Here is a 16013-nt window from a genome sequence, read left to right on the forward strand (position 1 = left end):
TGCAGTGGTTGGGGGACCTGACCCAATCCCCACCTGACCCAACCCTTGGACAGCTGCAACACTAAGAAGGGTCCTTGTGCTTTAGTAGAGCCAGCCCTGTGTGAGCCAGTCCTGAAGGTATGAGAGGGCCAGAGATTGCACTGCTTCCCTCGCCTAACTATGGAGGTAGGAATAGGGAAATACAACCTCCCCCATCACCCCATCACCTCCAGCTGGCAAAGAAACTGACCCCTTTCCCAGCTGTAACATTCAGGAAAATGGGCTCTGCACCTTGTCTTGGCAGCACAACAGAGCTGACCCGATGATGAGGTCACAGGTGAGCCAACATCAAGAACATGAACTTGGTACACCTAGCCCCACCCCTCATCAGTCATATGATGACATGGGTGGGGGAGAGATGTCATTTCCCCCCACAATGACTGTGGCAGGTGGGACAGCTCATCCTGTGGTCTAAGAATGGGAGAGCTGCCTCTGCCCCCTCACCAGCTGCAGTACTCACCAGCTGTAGCACTCAGGATGCAGGACTTGCTCCTCCCCTGGGAAGCACAGTAGAGCTGACACTGTTGGCAGAGTTTCAAGTGAGATAGATAGCCCTGAGGGTGTGACAAGGGGATAGCCGGCTATTACCCACTTGTCTGCCATGTGGTGTTGAGGGTAGGAAAAAGGTGCCCCACCTGTGCCTGTGGTGAACAAAATATTTGAGAATGGTGGCACACACCTGTAATCCCAGCACTGGGAGGGAGAGGCAGGTGGATCTCTGTAGGTTCTTGATCAGCCTTTTCTGCATAATGAGTTCCAGACCAGGCAATGCTACACAGTTAGACTATCTAAAATAATAGAACCCCCCCCCAAAAAAAAACATAAAGCAAGAATAAAACTTATCCACAATATCACCACCTAGACATGGACATATACTAATATGCAATCTCCTACCAAGAATATAAAAAACACAAGTGGCTACTTTAATTCAGTGCTTCTTGTGTGCTAGGCATTTCTATAAGAACTTTATTGAATTTTTTTAAATGAAGGTTAAATACAATCACATTATGGTATTATACCAAAATTGTCTCCATATTTCAGATGAGGAAACCGAGGTTAGGAGCAATTAAATAACTAAATTCACACATATCAGATATTCATTACTTTACAAAAACAGAAACATTATTTATATGAAGTTCCATAACAAACTTTTCCCTAGTGTAAATAATATAGTAAGAAGTCATATCAAGAACTGTATGGTTTTGTGGTGTATAGTGTTAATTTTCCCAGCCCCACACTTTTGTATAGAATTTGATTTTATTATTTTCAAGTATGTGTTATGTATGTGTACACATATGTATGTGACCTTGGTGTCCAGAGGCATTGGATCTTCCAGAAGCTTGAGTGTCATGTGGTTTAGAGCTTCCCTGAATGGGTCCTTTGCAAGTGCAGTATGCACACTTAACCTCTGAGCCATCTCTTGAGTACTACGCCTTACTTTGAATGCTTAAATTTCTGTTTTTATGTTCTTGTAAACAACTCTACCAAATCCCCAAGAAAATGTTATTCTTTCCTTTTTTGCAAACAACTGCAAGAAAGTCCCCCAAATTAAATAGCTAACCACCCTTTGTCCTGATGAATGCGTTTCTCGGGGTAAACACTGTGCCAGATTCTGGGTCCACTTCCCCTCCACCTCAGTGGAACTTCATGGGTCTGTCTTGAGAACACTGAACCCACCTGTCCATGGGGAACCACCTTGAGGCCACACTCACCTGATATTTGAACCCCATTGCAGGGCCTCTGCCAGAAGAGACACTTCCAAGAGAGCTTGGATCATCCAGAGTTGCAGACATCGAACTAGTGACCCACCTACACCCACCGGGAAAGCAGGGTATAGAGAAACTCTGCCTGCACCCACTGGAAGAAGGAATGGGAAGGCAGCAATACAAGGAAAAACCCAACAATAGGAAGAACAGTTTGACACCACCAAAATCACGAGACTCTACACCAACTAGACCAGAACACTCCAAAGTAGATGAAGCAGAAGAGACAGACTTAAAAAAAATGACTTCATAAAAATGATAGAGACCTTCAAAGATAATATGAGAAAATCTCTTAAAAATTGGAACACCCCCTGTATTTTATCAGACTACCAGGCTTTGAAGTTGGATTTCAACACAACACAAATTGTGAAAACCCTACAAACTCATAGAAACTGAACAATGCACAATTGCACCATTCCTGGGTCAAAGAAGAAATAAAGAAAAATTAAATATTACTTAGAATTCAACGAGAATTAAGGCACAACATACCCAAACTTATGGGGCACATTGAAAGAAGAACTACAAGAAAGTTCTTTACACTAAGTGCCATATAAATAAAATGGATGATAATCAGATTAGAGAATTAACGGCACAACTGAAAGCCCTAGAACAAAAGGAAGCACACTCACCTCAGAAAAGTAGATGTGAGGAAATAATAAAATTAAGAGCTGAAATCAAAAGGAAAACAATATAAACAGTCAATGTAACAAAGAGTAGGTTTTTTTTTTTTTTTTGAGAAAATCAACAAGATAGAAAAACCTTTATCCAAACTAACCAAAAAGCAGAGAGAAAGCAAGCAAATCAACAAAACCAGAAATGAAAAGAGGGGCATAACAACAGACACTGAGGAAATCCACAGAATTTTCAAGTCAAATTTTGAAAACCTGTGCTCCACAAAATTCAAAAATTCAAAGGAAATGGACAAATTTCTGGATGGCTATCACTTACCAAAATTAAATCAAGAACAAATAAACAATTTAAATAGACCTATGACCATTAATGAAGTAGAAGGAGTCATTAAAATCCCCCCCAAAAAGCCCAAGGCCAGATGGCTTCAGTGCAGAATTCTACCAGAAATTCAAAGCTAATACCAATACTACTCAAATTGTTCCACACAATAGAAACAGAAGGTTCATTATCAAACTCTTTTTACAAGGCTAAAATTACATTAGTACCCAAGCCACACAAAGACACAACTAAGAAAGAGAATTACAGACCAATATCCCTCATGAACACTGAGGAAAAACTACTCAAGAAATAACTGGCAAAATGTATCCAAGGACACATCAGAGAAATCATCCATCATGAACAAGTAAGCTTCATCCCTGTGTTGCAGAGATGCTTCAGCATATGAAAAGCTATCAATGTGATCCACCATATAAATAAAATGAAAAGGAAAAATCACATGATCATCACAATAGATGCTGAAAAAGCCCTTTCATGATAAAGGTCTTGGAGAGATCAGGGATAACAGGAACATACCCAAACATGATAAAAGCAATATAGAGTAAATCAACATCAAACTGAATGGAGAGAAGCTTAAGTCGATTCCTCTAAAATCAGGAACAAGACAAGGCTGCCCACTCTCTCCAAACCTCTTCAATATTGTACTTGAAGTTCTAGCTAGAGCAATAAGACAACAAAAGGATATCAAGGGGATACAAATTTGGAGGAAAGAAGTCAAACTGTCACTATATGCAGATGATATAATAGTTTATATGAGTGACCCAAAAAACACTACCAGGGAACTCTTAAAGCTGATAAACACATTCAGCACATTATCAGGGTATAAGATTAACTCAAAAAAAATTAGTAGCCCTATTATATACAGATGATAAAGGGGCTGAAAAGAAACCAGAGAAACCTCACCCTTTACAATAGCCACAAACAACAAAGTATTTTGGGGTAATGCTTACCAAAATGTGAAAGATGTATATAGCAAGAACTTTGTGTCTTTACGGAAAGAAATTAAAGAAGATAACAGAAAATGGAAAGCTCTCCCATGCTCTTGGATGGGTAGGATAAACACAATAAGGTCATTGGGAGCACATTTCCTGGAGAGGAGCACTCCCTTAGCCTAGAGGCAGGAGGGAGGGCATAGACCCTACTCCAAAAGACTTGACAGATTGTGATGATCCCTCCTGGAAGGCACACCTTCCCTGTAGAGTGGGGGAGGGTAGGATGGGATGGATGGTTGGGGGCATGGTAGGGTGGGAGGGAGAAAAATCTGGGATCAATATGTAAAATAAGAAACATAATATATGTATATGTATATGATGTATATGTATATGTACATGTATATGTATATGTATATATAGCCAAGTGTTGGGGCTCTGGTAAACAATATAGTCATTGGTGTTTAAAATTTTTGCCATTCTGGCAGGAGCAAGATGGTAACTCAATTGGTAACTCAAAGTTGTTTTGATTTGCATTTCCCTGATAAGTAAGGTTGTTTAGCACTTTCTTAGGTGTCTTTCGGCATTTTTGATTTTCTCTATTGAGAGTTCTCTACAGGGTTATTTGGTATTTTGTTGACTAGTTTCTTGAGTTCTTTGTATATTTTGGATATCAGCCCTCTGTCAGATGTGGGGTTGGTGAAGATCTTTCCACTGTCTGTGGGCAGCCGTTTGGTCTAGTTGACTGTGTCCTTTGCCTTACAGAAACTTCTCAGTTTGAAGAGTTCCCATTTATTAATTGTCAATCTCAGTGTCTGTGCTACTGGAGTTATGTTCAGGATACAGTCTCCTGTACCAATTTGTTCAAGGGTACCTCCCACTTTCCCTTCTAAGTCAGTGTGGCTGTATTTATGTTGAGGTCTTTGATCCATTTGGACTTGAGTTTTGTGTATGGTGATAGACATGGGTCTATCTGCTGCAGTCTTCTACACATCATCATCCAGTTTTTCCAGCACTAATTTTTGAAGATGCTTTCCTCCTTCCATTGTATACTTTTAGCTGTTTTGTCAAAAATCAGGTCTTCATAGGTATGTGTGTTAATGTCTGGATTTTAGATTCCATTCCATTGGTCTGATTATCTGTTTTTGTGCCAATACCAGGCTGTATTCAGGACTATAGCTCATTAGTAGTGCTTAAAGTCAGGGATGGTGATGTCTCCTGAAGTTCCTTTATTGTACAGGGTTGTTTTGCTATCCTGGGTCTTTTATTTTTCCATATAAAGTTGATTATTATGCTTTTAAGGTCAGGGAAGAATTGTGCTGGGATTTTAATGGGGATTGCATTGACTCTGTAGATTGGTTTTGGCAAGATTGCTGTTTTTACTGTTTATCCTACCTATTCAAGAACATTGGAGATCTTTCCATTTTCTGGTATCTTCTTTAATTTCTTTCTTTAAAGACACACAGTTCTTCCTATATAGGTCTTTCACTTGTTTGTGTTACTCCAAGATACTTCATGTTGTTTGTGGCTATTGTAAAGGGTAATGTTTCTCTGTTTCTTTCTCAGCCCTTTTGTCATCTGTATATAATAAGGATACTGATTTTTTTTTGAGTTTATCTTGTATCCTGCTAGTTTGCTGAAGATGTTTATCAGCAGTAGGAGTTCCCTGACAGAGTTTTTTTGGGTCACTTATGTAAACTATCATATCATCTGCAAATAGTGACAGTTTGGCTTCTCCCTTTCCAATTTGGATCCCCTTGATCTCCTTTTGTTGTCTTACTGCTTTTGCTAGCACTTCAGTACAATATTGAAGAGATATGGAGAGGGCAGCCTTGCGTTGTTCCTTAATTTAGAAGAATCGCCTTAAGCTTCTCTCCATTCAGTTTGATGTTGGCTGTTGGTTTACTGTACATTGCATTTATTATGTTTAGGTATGTTCCTGTTATCCCTGATCTATCTAAGACCTTTATCATGAAAGGTGTTGAATTTTGTCAAAGACTTTTTTAGCATATAGGGAGATTATCATGTGGATTTTCTTTTCCACTTTGTTTATAAGGTGGACCATGTTGATTGATTTTCATGTTACACCATCCCTGTAACCCAGGGATGAAGCCTACTTGGTCATGGTGGATGATTTCTCTGATATGTTCTTGGATTAAGCTTGTCAGTATTTTATTGAGTATAATTGCATCAATATTTATGAGGGATATTGGTCTGTAGTTTTCTTTCTTAGTTGTGTCTATGTGTGTCTTGGGTACCAAAGTGATTGTGGCCTTATAAAACTTGTTTGGTAATAGACATTCTCTTTCCATTTTTTCCAACAATTTTTGGAGTATTGTTATTAGCTCTTCCTTGAATTTCTTGTAGAATTCTGCACTTAAGCCATCTGCCCTGGGCTTTTTTTGGTAGAAGGCTTTTGATGACTGCTTCTATTTCATTAGGGGATATAGGTCTATTTAAGTTGTTTGTCTGTTCTTGATTTAATTTTGGTAAGTGATAGTTATCCAGAAATTTGTCCATTTCATTTGAATTATCAAATTTTCTGGAGTGCAGATTTTCAAAGTATAACCTGAAAATTGTCTGGATTTCCTCAATGTCCATTGTTATGTCCCCCTTTTCATTTTGTTAATTTGAATGTGAGTTCTTTGCTCTTTGGTTAGTTTGGATAAGGGTGTGTCTATCTTCTTGATTTTCTCGAAAAAACAACACTTTGTTGCATTGATTTTTTTATATTGTTTTCCTGGTTGCTACTTTATTGATTTCAGCCCTCATTGATTATTTCCTGGAGTCTACTCCTTTTTGTTCTAAGGTTTTCAGTTGTGCTGTTACTATTATAAAGTGACTATCTTCTATTTTCTTCACATGGGCCCTTAGTGCAATGAATTTCCTTTGTAGCACTGCTTTTAAGGTATTCCATAAGTTCGGGTATGTTGTGTTCTCATTCTTGTTGAATTTTCGGCTCTTCTTTAGCTCAGGTATGGTGCAATTGTGCATTGTTCAGTTTCCATGAGTTTTTATGGCTTCTGTGATTTGTGTTGTTGTTGAATTCCAATTTTAAAGCATGGTGGTCTGATAAGATACAGAAGACTATTCCAATTTTTTTGTATCTGTTGTGGTTTGATATGCGGCCTAGTATATGCTCAATTTTAGAAAAGGTTCCATATGGAACAGAGAAAAAGTTATATTCTTTTGTGCTTGGATGAAATGTTCTATAGATGTCTGTTAAACCCAATTGAGATATAACTTTTGTTAGTTCTTTTGTTTCTTTGTTAAGTTTCTCACTGGTGGTCCTGTCTAGCAGTGAGAGTTGGGTGTTGAATCTCCCACTATAAGTGTGTGAGGTTTTATGTGAGCATTGAGTTTTAATAGCATTTATTTTATGAATGATGGTACCTTTGTATTTGGAGCATAGATGTTCAGAATTGAGTCTTTTGGTTTGTTAGATATTAGGATAGCCACACCTGCTTGCTTCTTGGGTCCATTTGATTGGAAGATCTTTTCCCAACTCTTTACCCAGAGGTTATGTCTATTTTTGAAGCTTAGATGTGTTTCTTGTATGCAACAGATGGATGGATTCTGTCTTTGTATCCATTCTGTTAGCCTGTGTCTTTTTTTTTTTTTTATAAGTGAGTCAAGACCATTAATGTTGAGGGAAAGTAAAGACCATTGGTTGTTAATGCTTGTTTTAGATATGTTGTTGTCAGTGGAATTGTGAATAGATTTGCCCTGCTTTGTCTTTGGGTTCTGGTGAAGTGGGATTATCTATTGCCTATGTCTTTGTGAGCATAGTTAACTTCCTTAGGTTGGAGTTTTCCTACCAAAACTTTCTCTAGGGCTGGATTTGTAGATACATATTGTGAAAATATGGCTTTGTCATTAAATATCTTGTTTTCTCAGTCTATAGTGATTGAGAGTTTTGCTGGGTATAGTAGCCTGGGCTGGCATCCGTGGACTCTAAGTTCTTGTAGAACATCTAGCCAGGCCCTTCTGGCCTTGAGTGTTTCCATGGAGTAGTCATGTGTAATTTTGATAGGTCTGCCTTTATATGTTACCTGGCCTTTTTCCTTCGATGCTCTTAATTTTCTTTATTCTGTATGTTAGGTGTTTTGACAATTATGTGTTGAGGGTCTTTTTTCTTTGGTCCAGTCTATTTGGTGTTCTATATGCTTCTTTCATGGGTATGTCCTTCTTCAGATTGGGAAAGTTTTCTGCAATGATTTTGTTGAATATGTTTTCGGCACCTTTGAGCTGGGCTTCTTTGCCTTCCTCTATGCCTATTTTTCTTAGGTTTGGCATTTTCAAGGTGTCTCACATTCCCTGGATGGTTTGTGTTAAGGATTTATTAGATTTAACATTTTCTTTTGTTGATGAATCTATTTCCTCTAATTTATCTACAGAGCCTGAGATCCTCTCTTCCATCTCTTGTATTCTGCTGGTTATGCTTGTGTCTGTAGTTCCTGATAATTTGCCCAGATTTTCTATTTCCAGCATTCCTTCAGTTTGTGTTTCCTTTATTGTCTCTATTTCTGATTTCAAGTCCAAATATTAACAATGAAATTCACAGATATTGGATGTAGCTAGAAGAAACCATCGTGAGTAAGGTAACCCAGTCACAAAAAGACTAACATAGTACGTTCTCACTCATATATTGATTTTAGACATAGAGCAAATGATTATCAGCCAACAATTCACATGACCAGAAAAGTTAGAAAACAAGAAGAACCCTAAGAGTCCTCCTTGTTCTCCCAGAGAAGGGGAAAGGGACAAGTTCTCCTGAGCATATTGGGAGCATGGAGGGGGGAAGAGGGAGTTAGAAGTAAGAGAAGTGCAGGAGAGGAGGGGAAAAGTGGGCATGAGGGAATAGGAAGATTGAGACAGGGTAAGAATAGAGGAGAGAAAGAAAAGAGATATCATAATAGAGGGAGCCATTATAGATTGAAGGATAAATGTGGCACTAGGGAAATCCCCAAGATCTATAAGGATTAACCCAACTAACAATCTAAGTTATAGTAGAGAGATGGCCTTTAATACCCTTCCACGATAATGAGATTGACAAGTACCTTATATGCCATCCTAGAGCCATCATCTAGTAGCTGATGGAAGCAGAAGGAGACACCCACAGCTAAACACTAGCCAATCTCCTGGAATCCTGTTACAGAGAAGAAGGAGTGATGAGCAACAGGGTCAAGACCAGGCTGGAGAAAACCACAGCATTAGCTTACCTGAACAAGGGGGAGCTCATGTACCTAAATCTGATAGCTGGGAAACCAGCATAGGACCAACTCAGACCCCCTGAATGTGGTTGTAAGGAAAAACGGGCAGTCTATGGGGCCTCTAGTAATGAATCATTATTTATCCCTAGTATACAAATAGATTTTGGGAACCCATCCCACATAAGGGATACTTTCTTAGCCTAGACACATGGGGGAGGGCCTAGGCCCTGTCCCAAATGATATGACAGACTTTGAAGACACCCCATGGAGGGCCTCACTGTCTCTGGGGAGTGAAAAGGGGCTGGGCTTGTGTTACAAGCAGTTTTTGCCACCAGCCGAGTCCAATGGCCACATCAGCTACAAATTACACACAGACACTGTATTAGATACAAAGCTGTTGGCCTGTTACTAGCTTTTCTTATTGACTAGCTCTATTTTAAATATTAACCTATTTCTATTAATCTAAGTGTTTCCTCGTGGTCTTATCTTACTGGAGAGAGGGTCTGGACATCTCTCCAAAGTCTCTGCATCTTGATTCTTCTCTATTACATCTCCCAGAATCCTTCTTGTCTCCTAGTCCAGCCTATCTTGCCTTCCTATTTGCCAACAGTACTTTATTCACTAACCAATAAGAGAAACATATTTACAGAATGACATCTTCCATCAAGCTTGTATTTGGTGGGGGTGTTAGGGGAGGATAGGTCAGTGAGAGAACTGGGATTGACATGTAAAACAACCTTGTTCAACTTTTGAAAAAGGAAAAAAAAGTTTAAAATCTCTCAAAATTTTCCTAAAATATCCAAAATGAAGTACTCTTTTTTTTTACTTCAAGAGATGCTAAATATGGCATAACCATAATCTGTATAAAGCAAAACCAAGCTCCAATAGTGCAAACAATCTTAACTTCAGGATCTGGGAATCATTCATAATCATTTTGGGGTTTTTTGAGAGGCTTAGCTCACCTGTTTGGCCCCACCCACACTACCAAGCATATAGATAGCCTGCCTTCTATATGTTCCATTTCACTGTGGCTAGTGTTTGGTGACTATCACCTGGCACTGGTATTTCTAAAACTGTTAAGGTCCAGCATTACACCTGGACTCTCGACTCTCTTTGGAACTCTAACCCTGCCAAATATTTGCAACTCTCAGCTGTTCCCCATGATCTACTTGTGTCTTTAAATCCATCATCATCTGGGTGACTTAAATTACACACTTAAATTTCAAAGTTTAGCTGCCAGAGGTCAGCTTTAATCAATATGTCAGTGAAGGCATCCATCCTTTTAATAAAGATGGCTACCAGACATGTGACTGCCCAAAGATGTCCCAAACTATTTTTGGTGTTTTATTCAACTGTTTGTGTTTTCACTGTCTTTATTAGGCATTTTATTCATATCCTATGTAAGGCCTTCAACATCTTTATAATTGCTAGTTTGAAATCCTTGTCCTGTGCCTAAGCCAATTTGCTTATTTTGAAGATTATTTCAGTGTGGTTGTTTTCTTCAGGAGAAGGAATATTTCCTTGGTTGTGCCTGGTTGAGTTTTGTGCTATGAGTTAGGCATCTGGAGCTATCGTGTTTGTTGTTTTCTTGTTGTAGTTTCCTGGCCTCAGCTTTGTTGGGTGAGTGTTTCATTATTTGTTTGTTTTGCTCTGATAGGACAGGTTGTAGATGGGAATAGTGAAGCTTGCTTCTCAGTCTTTTGATTTTTCTGAGTTTTAGGATTTAGACGAAAGCTGGTACCAGGTCTGGTTAGAACTCTGGGTTTCAACTCCAAGTAGTCTCAGATTAGTCCGAAGTTTGGTTCAGTGATAGGCTAGTAGGCAAATGAAGAATTCTCTTAAGCAGGACTTGGAGTCCTGCTCCATGAAATGTGGCAGATGTACCTTTTTTTCTGGATATGGATTTCAGTGAGTCTGAAGTCAATGGATGTGGTTTAGGAGGAAAGGCTAGCAGGCAAGCAGTACCATGTCTAAGAGTACTTTGGAGAAATCAGGATAGATGAAGGAAACAGGGCACAGGTAGACTTCGTGAATCACAGCCAAGTATAGTTGTTGTGATGTCCTTGATAGAGGAGTTATCCTGCAGTATAGGCATGGAGTCACAAAGAAATGAAAATGGGATTTAAGACATGGCTGAAGTATATGACAAGGAAGAACTCACAACTATCAGAAAATATACATTTCTGTTTGGGGAAACTGAGAGACAACACAATAACAAAATAACAGTTATGAAGTAATACTGGAAATAAATTTATGGTTGGTGTGCTATAGAATATTATTCTAAGGTATTTTATGCTATGGGAAGTTTGTTCTAATGATGCAAAGATATGTTGCATTCTTTTATGTTACATTTGTTTAACTTGGTAAAGCTGTGTTACTTCGCCTGTCTAAAACATCAGATTGGTCTAATAAAAAGCTGAAATGTTAATAGAATGCCAGGAGAAAGGATAAGAAGGGCTTCCTGGCAGAGAGAATAAATAGAAAGAGAAAAAGAAGGATCAGGAAGCAATAGAAGTCAAGCAGTGAAAAAAGAAGGGGCCAGCCACTCAGCCACAGCCAGCCACAGAATAAGAGTGAAAGTAAAATTAGAGAAAAAAAGAAATAAGCCCGGAGACAAACGTAAGATGGGATAATTTAAGTTAAGAAAAGCTGGTTAGAAATAAGTCAATCTAAAAGTCAGGCACTTATTATTAAGAATAAGCTTCTATGTACTTATCTGAGAGCTGGGTGGCAGGCCACTCAAAAGAGTAAAGAGTAAACACAACCAACTACATGGATGTTCCTAGGACCATTTGAAATATGTGCTTTCCACTGGGCATGATCTACAAGACGAGAATTGCTGAAACAGGGGAACCCTAGGTCCGTACCATGAGCTTAACTCCCACATGAATAGGGGCAAGCTCTACTGAAATCTGGATCTTACTGAAATTTTCAATCAAAATCCCCTGACTTGGCATGTCTGTACACCTTACCCATTAAACATGCCATTGAGTCTAAGTTCTTTAAGCCCTACACATTGTCTTGTGTAGGAATTTACAGACAGAATAGATGGTGATGAGACCTATCCAAGAAACAATAAACCTCTTTGTATAGCTTCAGTCAAGCATATATATATATATATATATATATATATATATATATATATATGGGTTCCATTCTTCATTACTCCCTGGGCTTATTGTCTGTACTAGTATCAGCTGCAAGAGATAACCAAGGACATGTGTCAATACCAGGCCTTCCTTCTTTGGCCTCTTAACATCATTTTGCACCTTTCACAACTGATTAAGCATACCTTGCTGCACAAACATTCATATATGCTTGTGTTTATGTAGTTTGTGAACACAGGACTCAGCTGTAAAAGCTGTGCCTGCCTCGGCTATCAGTGCTCTAGGTCAGACTATCCCAACTTCTTATGAATTTCCTTCCTTATCCTCCTTCTTTCTCAGTCTTCTTTTAGTCACTCATTACACAAACAAATGCCAAGACATGTCACTTGAGGGCCCACCGATTTCTATTTTAAACTTTAAGAAAATTAAATCAAGGTTTCCACTTACTGATTACAAAAATAATACATATAAGAAAATTACTACCCACATTGTCAATAAGGGAAATATTTAAAGTAACTAGTGAATTTACTGTTGTGAAACTGACGATTTTCCAGTTTTGTTTTCTGCTGTAATTATTAGAGTTTGAGGATATTGCATTAACTCTGTACCTGATGTTCTTCCCTAACAAGAAATTGCTACTTCTCCATTATTATACTTAAGTCTTGGTCAATCAATTTTCTCTGTGAATTTTAGGAATTCCTATGGAGATGGCAAGTCCTGCCTTTATGCAACAAATTCTCACATTATGGGAGTCTCTCATTTCTTCCCTGAGAGTGCACTTAAACAAATGCATATATAATTTTGTACATTTCTATAAATTGTGTAATTTTATTTATTTGCTATATGAAACATTTTACTTCTTTTTTCATTATTAATAATAATGAATTATTATTATTATTATTATTATTATTATTATTATTATGTTTTTCAAGATTATCTTGAAAGCTCTGGCTTTATTGGAGCTCACTCTGTATACCAGGCTGGCCTCAAATTCACAGAGATCCACCTGTTTCTGCCTCCCTGAGGTCTGGGATTAAAAGTGTGGGCCACCACTGCCCAAAACATTTTTGCCTCTTACATTGTTACTAGCAGCTGTCATTGTATAAAGGGATAGGCTTCATTACATATTTTCATTCAAGTACAACACTTATTTTGATAATTTTTACAATATCCTGTACTATTGTTCTTTATTTTCCCTTTCATTTCTTGCTGGTTTTCTTCATGACTCCTGCATTCATTGTGTGAGAAACCTGTGGCCTTAGATATAATTCAGATACAGAGAGCTCAGAAAAACAAGCTGTGGAGCACACCCAAGAGTATTCATTAATTTACTATTTCCTAGACTAATGTTTCCAGGGGAGAACATTTCAGCTGGGAGCTGTCTCTCTGCAGACCGCAATAGAAGAGGGATGAAAGGAGACCACAAGCATAGAAGGCAAAGTAATTTGCTTTTCAACAAAGCCTCAGCTTACCTCTGATCTTGGGTACATTTAGGTGGGGCCCTTTGGATCTCTCTTCCAATTTCTACTTTCTTTCATACACTTTTGATCTTTAGTCCCATATGGCAGCAGGAATAAAAAATCTGAGCATCTGGGCCCAAGAAAAGTTGGATAAATGACATAGAGATAAAATATTTCCTTCCATGCAACCTGTTAAACAGAAACAGTTTCTACTCATTCTCCTGGAAAAACTGGAAGGTATCTTTATTCATAGGACACTACACAAAGTACGCTAGCTGCTCGGCTGCCCTGACATATGTCTTAAAGAACATCTGTAGATGAAAGGAAGGGATAATGGCTATGACTCCTGACAATATAAGAATTCCTTCTGTAATACTTAATCAACTTTGCAAAACCAATTAGGTGCCACTGAAAAACCACTTCTATCCTTCTTTGTACTGAATACTCTTCATCTTCATGCAGCTAAAGAAAAGCAGAGGTGGTCAGGCAACTAAACCTCTCATCACTTAAGGTAAGAAATTTATCTCAAATTAAATGTGTAACCTGGTAGGTAGCATGTTATGGCAATATAAAGTCCAAATCAGAATTTAAAGACTTACAGTTATGGCAGGCAGTGGTGTCACATGTCATTAATATCAGCAGTCAGGAGACTCAGGAGATAGAAGCAGGTGGATCTCTGTGAGTTTGAGGCCATCCTGGTCAACAAAGTGAGTTCCAAGACAGTTTGAAGCCTTGTCTCAAAAAAAAAAAATGAAAGAAAGAAAGAAAAAGACTTAAAGTACAGTATCAAAATTGCTGTTGCTTTGAGTTCCATTGTCATTTCAATTGCTTTATTGCTCTATTTTAGAACTGATCAGGTTTCGGCCCTACTAGCACATTCATCTACTTGGTTGTAACTACACACCACTTTACACTGTGGTAATAGTATAACGGTTTTTTGCAAAGATGCCATTTTACAGAGCTCTAGTAATAGAAGTGTGGACTATGCTCTACCTGGACATTTATGTGTAGTGATGTTCTAGTATATCTTTGTTTGCTTCTTACTAGTTTTGTTGAGTGCTGATGCCATCCACCCAAGAGTCATGTGCACCCTGTATATTCCTGTAGCAGTATATCTGTGTATGGCTGTACTCAAACATCTATGTGTTCTGCTTTTATGAGATTAAAGTCCAGAGCTAAGTCCTTCCTTTCTGGTAGTAACTTCAACACCCATCTTCAGAACTTTTATTAAGACACAAAAGTCAAGGATTTGAATGTCAACAAGGAAAGTTATTTAAACACAAGAAAGGTAGCATATTATTACTGGAGTCTCAAGGTGCTAACAAAAAACTATATTTGTGTTAATAAAATTCCATTGACTCATCTGTTTCTAGGCAACAAAATGGAATTCTGGAACTCCACCTTAGGAAGTGGCTTCATTTTGGTGGGGATTCTGGATGACAGTGGATTTCCTGAACTGCTCTGTGTCACAATCACAGTCCTTTATACATTGGCTCTGAGCAGCAATGGACTACTGCTGTTGGTCATCACCATGGATACCCGGCTCCATGTGCCCATGTATTTCCTGCTTGGACAGCTCTCTCTAATGGACCTCCTCCTGACATCAGTCATCACTCCCAAGGCTGTCATGGACTTTCTGCTCAAAGACAACACTATCTCCTTTGGAGGTTGTGCCTTTCAGATGTTTCTAGAACTGGCACTGGGTGGTGCAGAGGACCTCCTTCTGGCCTTCATGGCCTATGACAGGTATGTGGCCATTTGTCATCCTCTTAACTACATGATCTTCATGAGGCCAAGTGTCTGCTGGTTTATGGTAGCCACATCATGGATCTTGGCATCCATGATGGCCCTCTTATTTACCACGTACACCATGCAGTATCCCTTCTGCAAATCTAGGCAGATCAGACACCTGTTCTGTGAGATCCCACCATTGCTGAAGCTGGCTTGTGCAGACACCTCCACATATGAGCTCATGGTTTATTTAACAGGTGTTTCTGTGTTGATTCTCCCTCTTGTTGTTATCCTGGCCTCCTATGCACGAATTCTTTGTAGTGTACTCCACATGCCCTCAAATGAGGGCAGGAAGAAAGCTCTTGTCACCTGTTCTTCCCACCTGATTGTGGTTGGGATGTGGTATGGGGGTGCTTCATTCATGTATGTTCTTCCCAGTCAGTTCCACAGTCCCAAACAAGACAATGTCCTCTCTGTTTTCTATACTATTGTCACTCCAGCTCTGAATCCCCTCATCTACAGCCTGAGGAATAAGGAAGTCACTGGGGCTTTAAGGAGAATTCTTGGTAAACACATGTTGCCAACACAGTCTACTTTCTAGGTAATTCTAATAGTTGCCACCTAAATGTCCTGCTCAAAGTCATATTTTAGCTATGGATGTAATACTCCTGGTTAAATCAAGTCAGTATCAAGTGTATCTGTTGATTTTAATGTATAAGAATAAAACTGCTCTGGTTAAATACTATGTGAACATTTTCTCCATGGGATATTTTATAGGATAATTAGTCAGATAGAACCTCTATGC

The 16013-nt window shown here is 38.7% G+C and overlaps 1 protein-coding gene across 1 annotated transcript; it reads left to right on the top strand.

Moving 5' to 3' along the window:
- The first annotated feature begins 14858 nt into the window (after positions 1 to 14858).
- Positions 14859 to 15809, top strand: LOC127228138 (olfactory receptor 2AG1). The gene has a single exon (XM_051192612.1). The coding sequence runs from the start codon at positions 14859 to 14861 to the stop codon at positions 15807 to 15809; it is 951 nt and encodes a 316-aa protein (XP_051048569.1).
- Positions 15810 to 16013: the final 204 nt, after the last annotated feature.

This window comes from Phodopus roborovskii, unplaced genomic scaffold (assembly GCF_943737965.1).
Source record: "Phodopus roborovskii unplaced genomic scaffold, PHOROB, whole genome shotgun sequence".
NCBI lineage: Eukaryota > Metazoa > Chordata > Mammalia > Rodentia > Cricetidae > Phodopus > Phodopus roborovskii.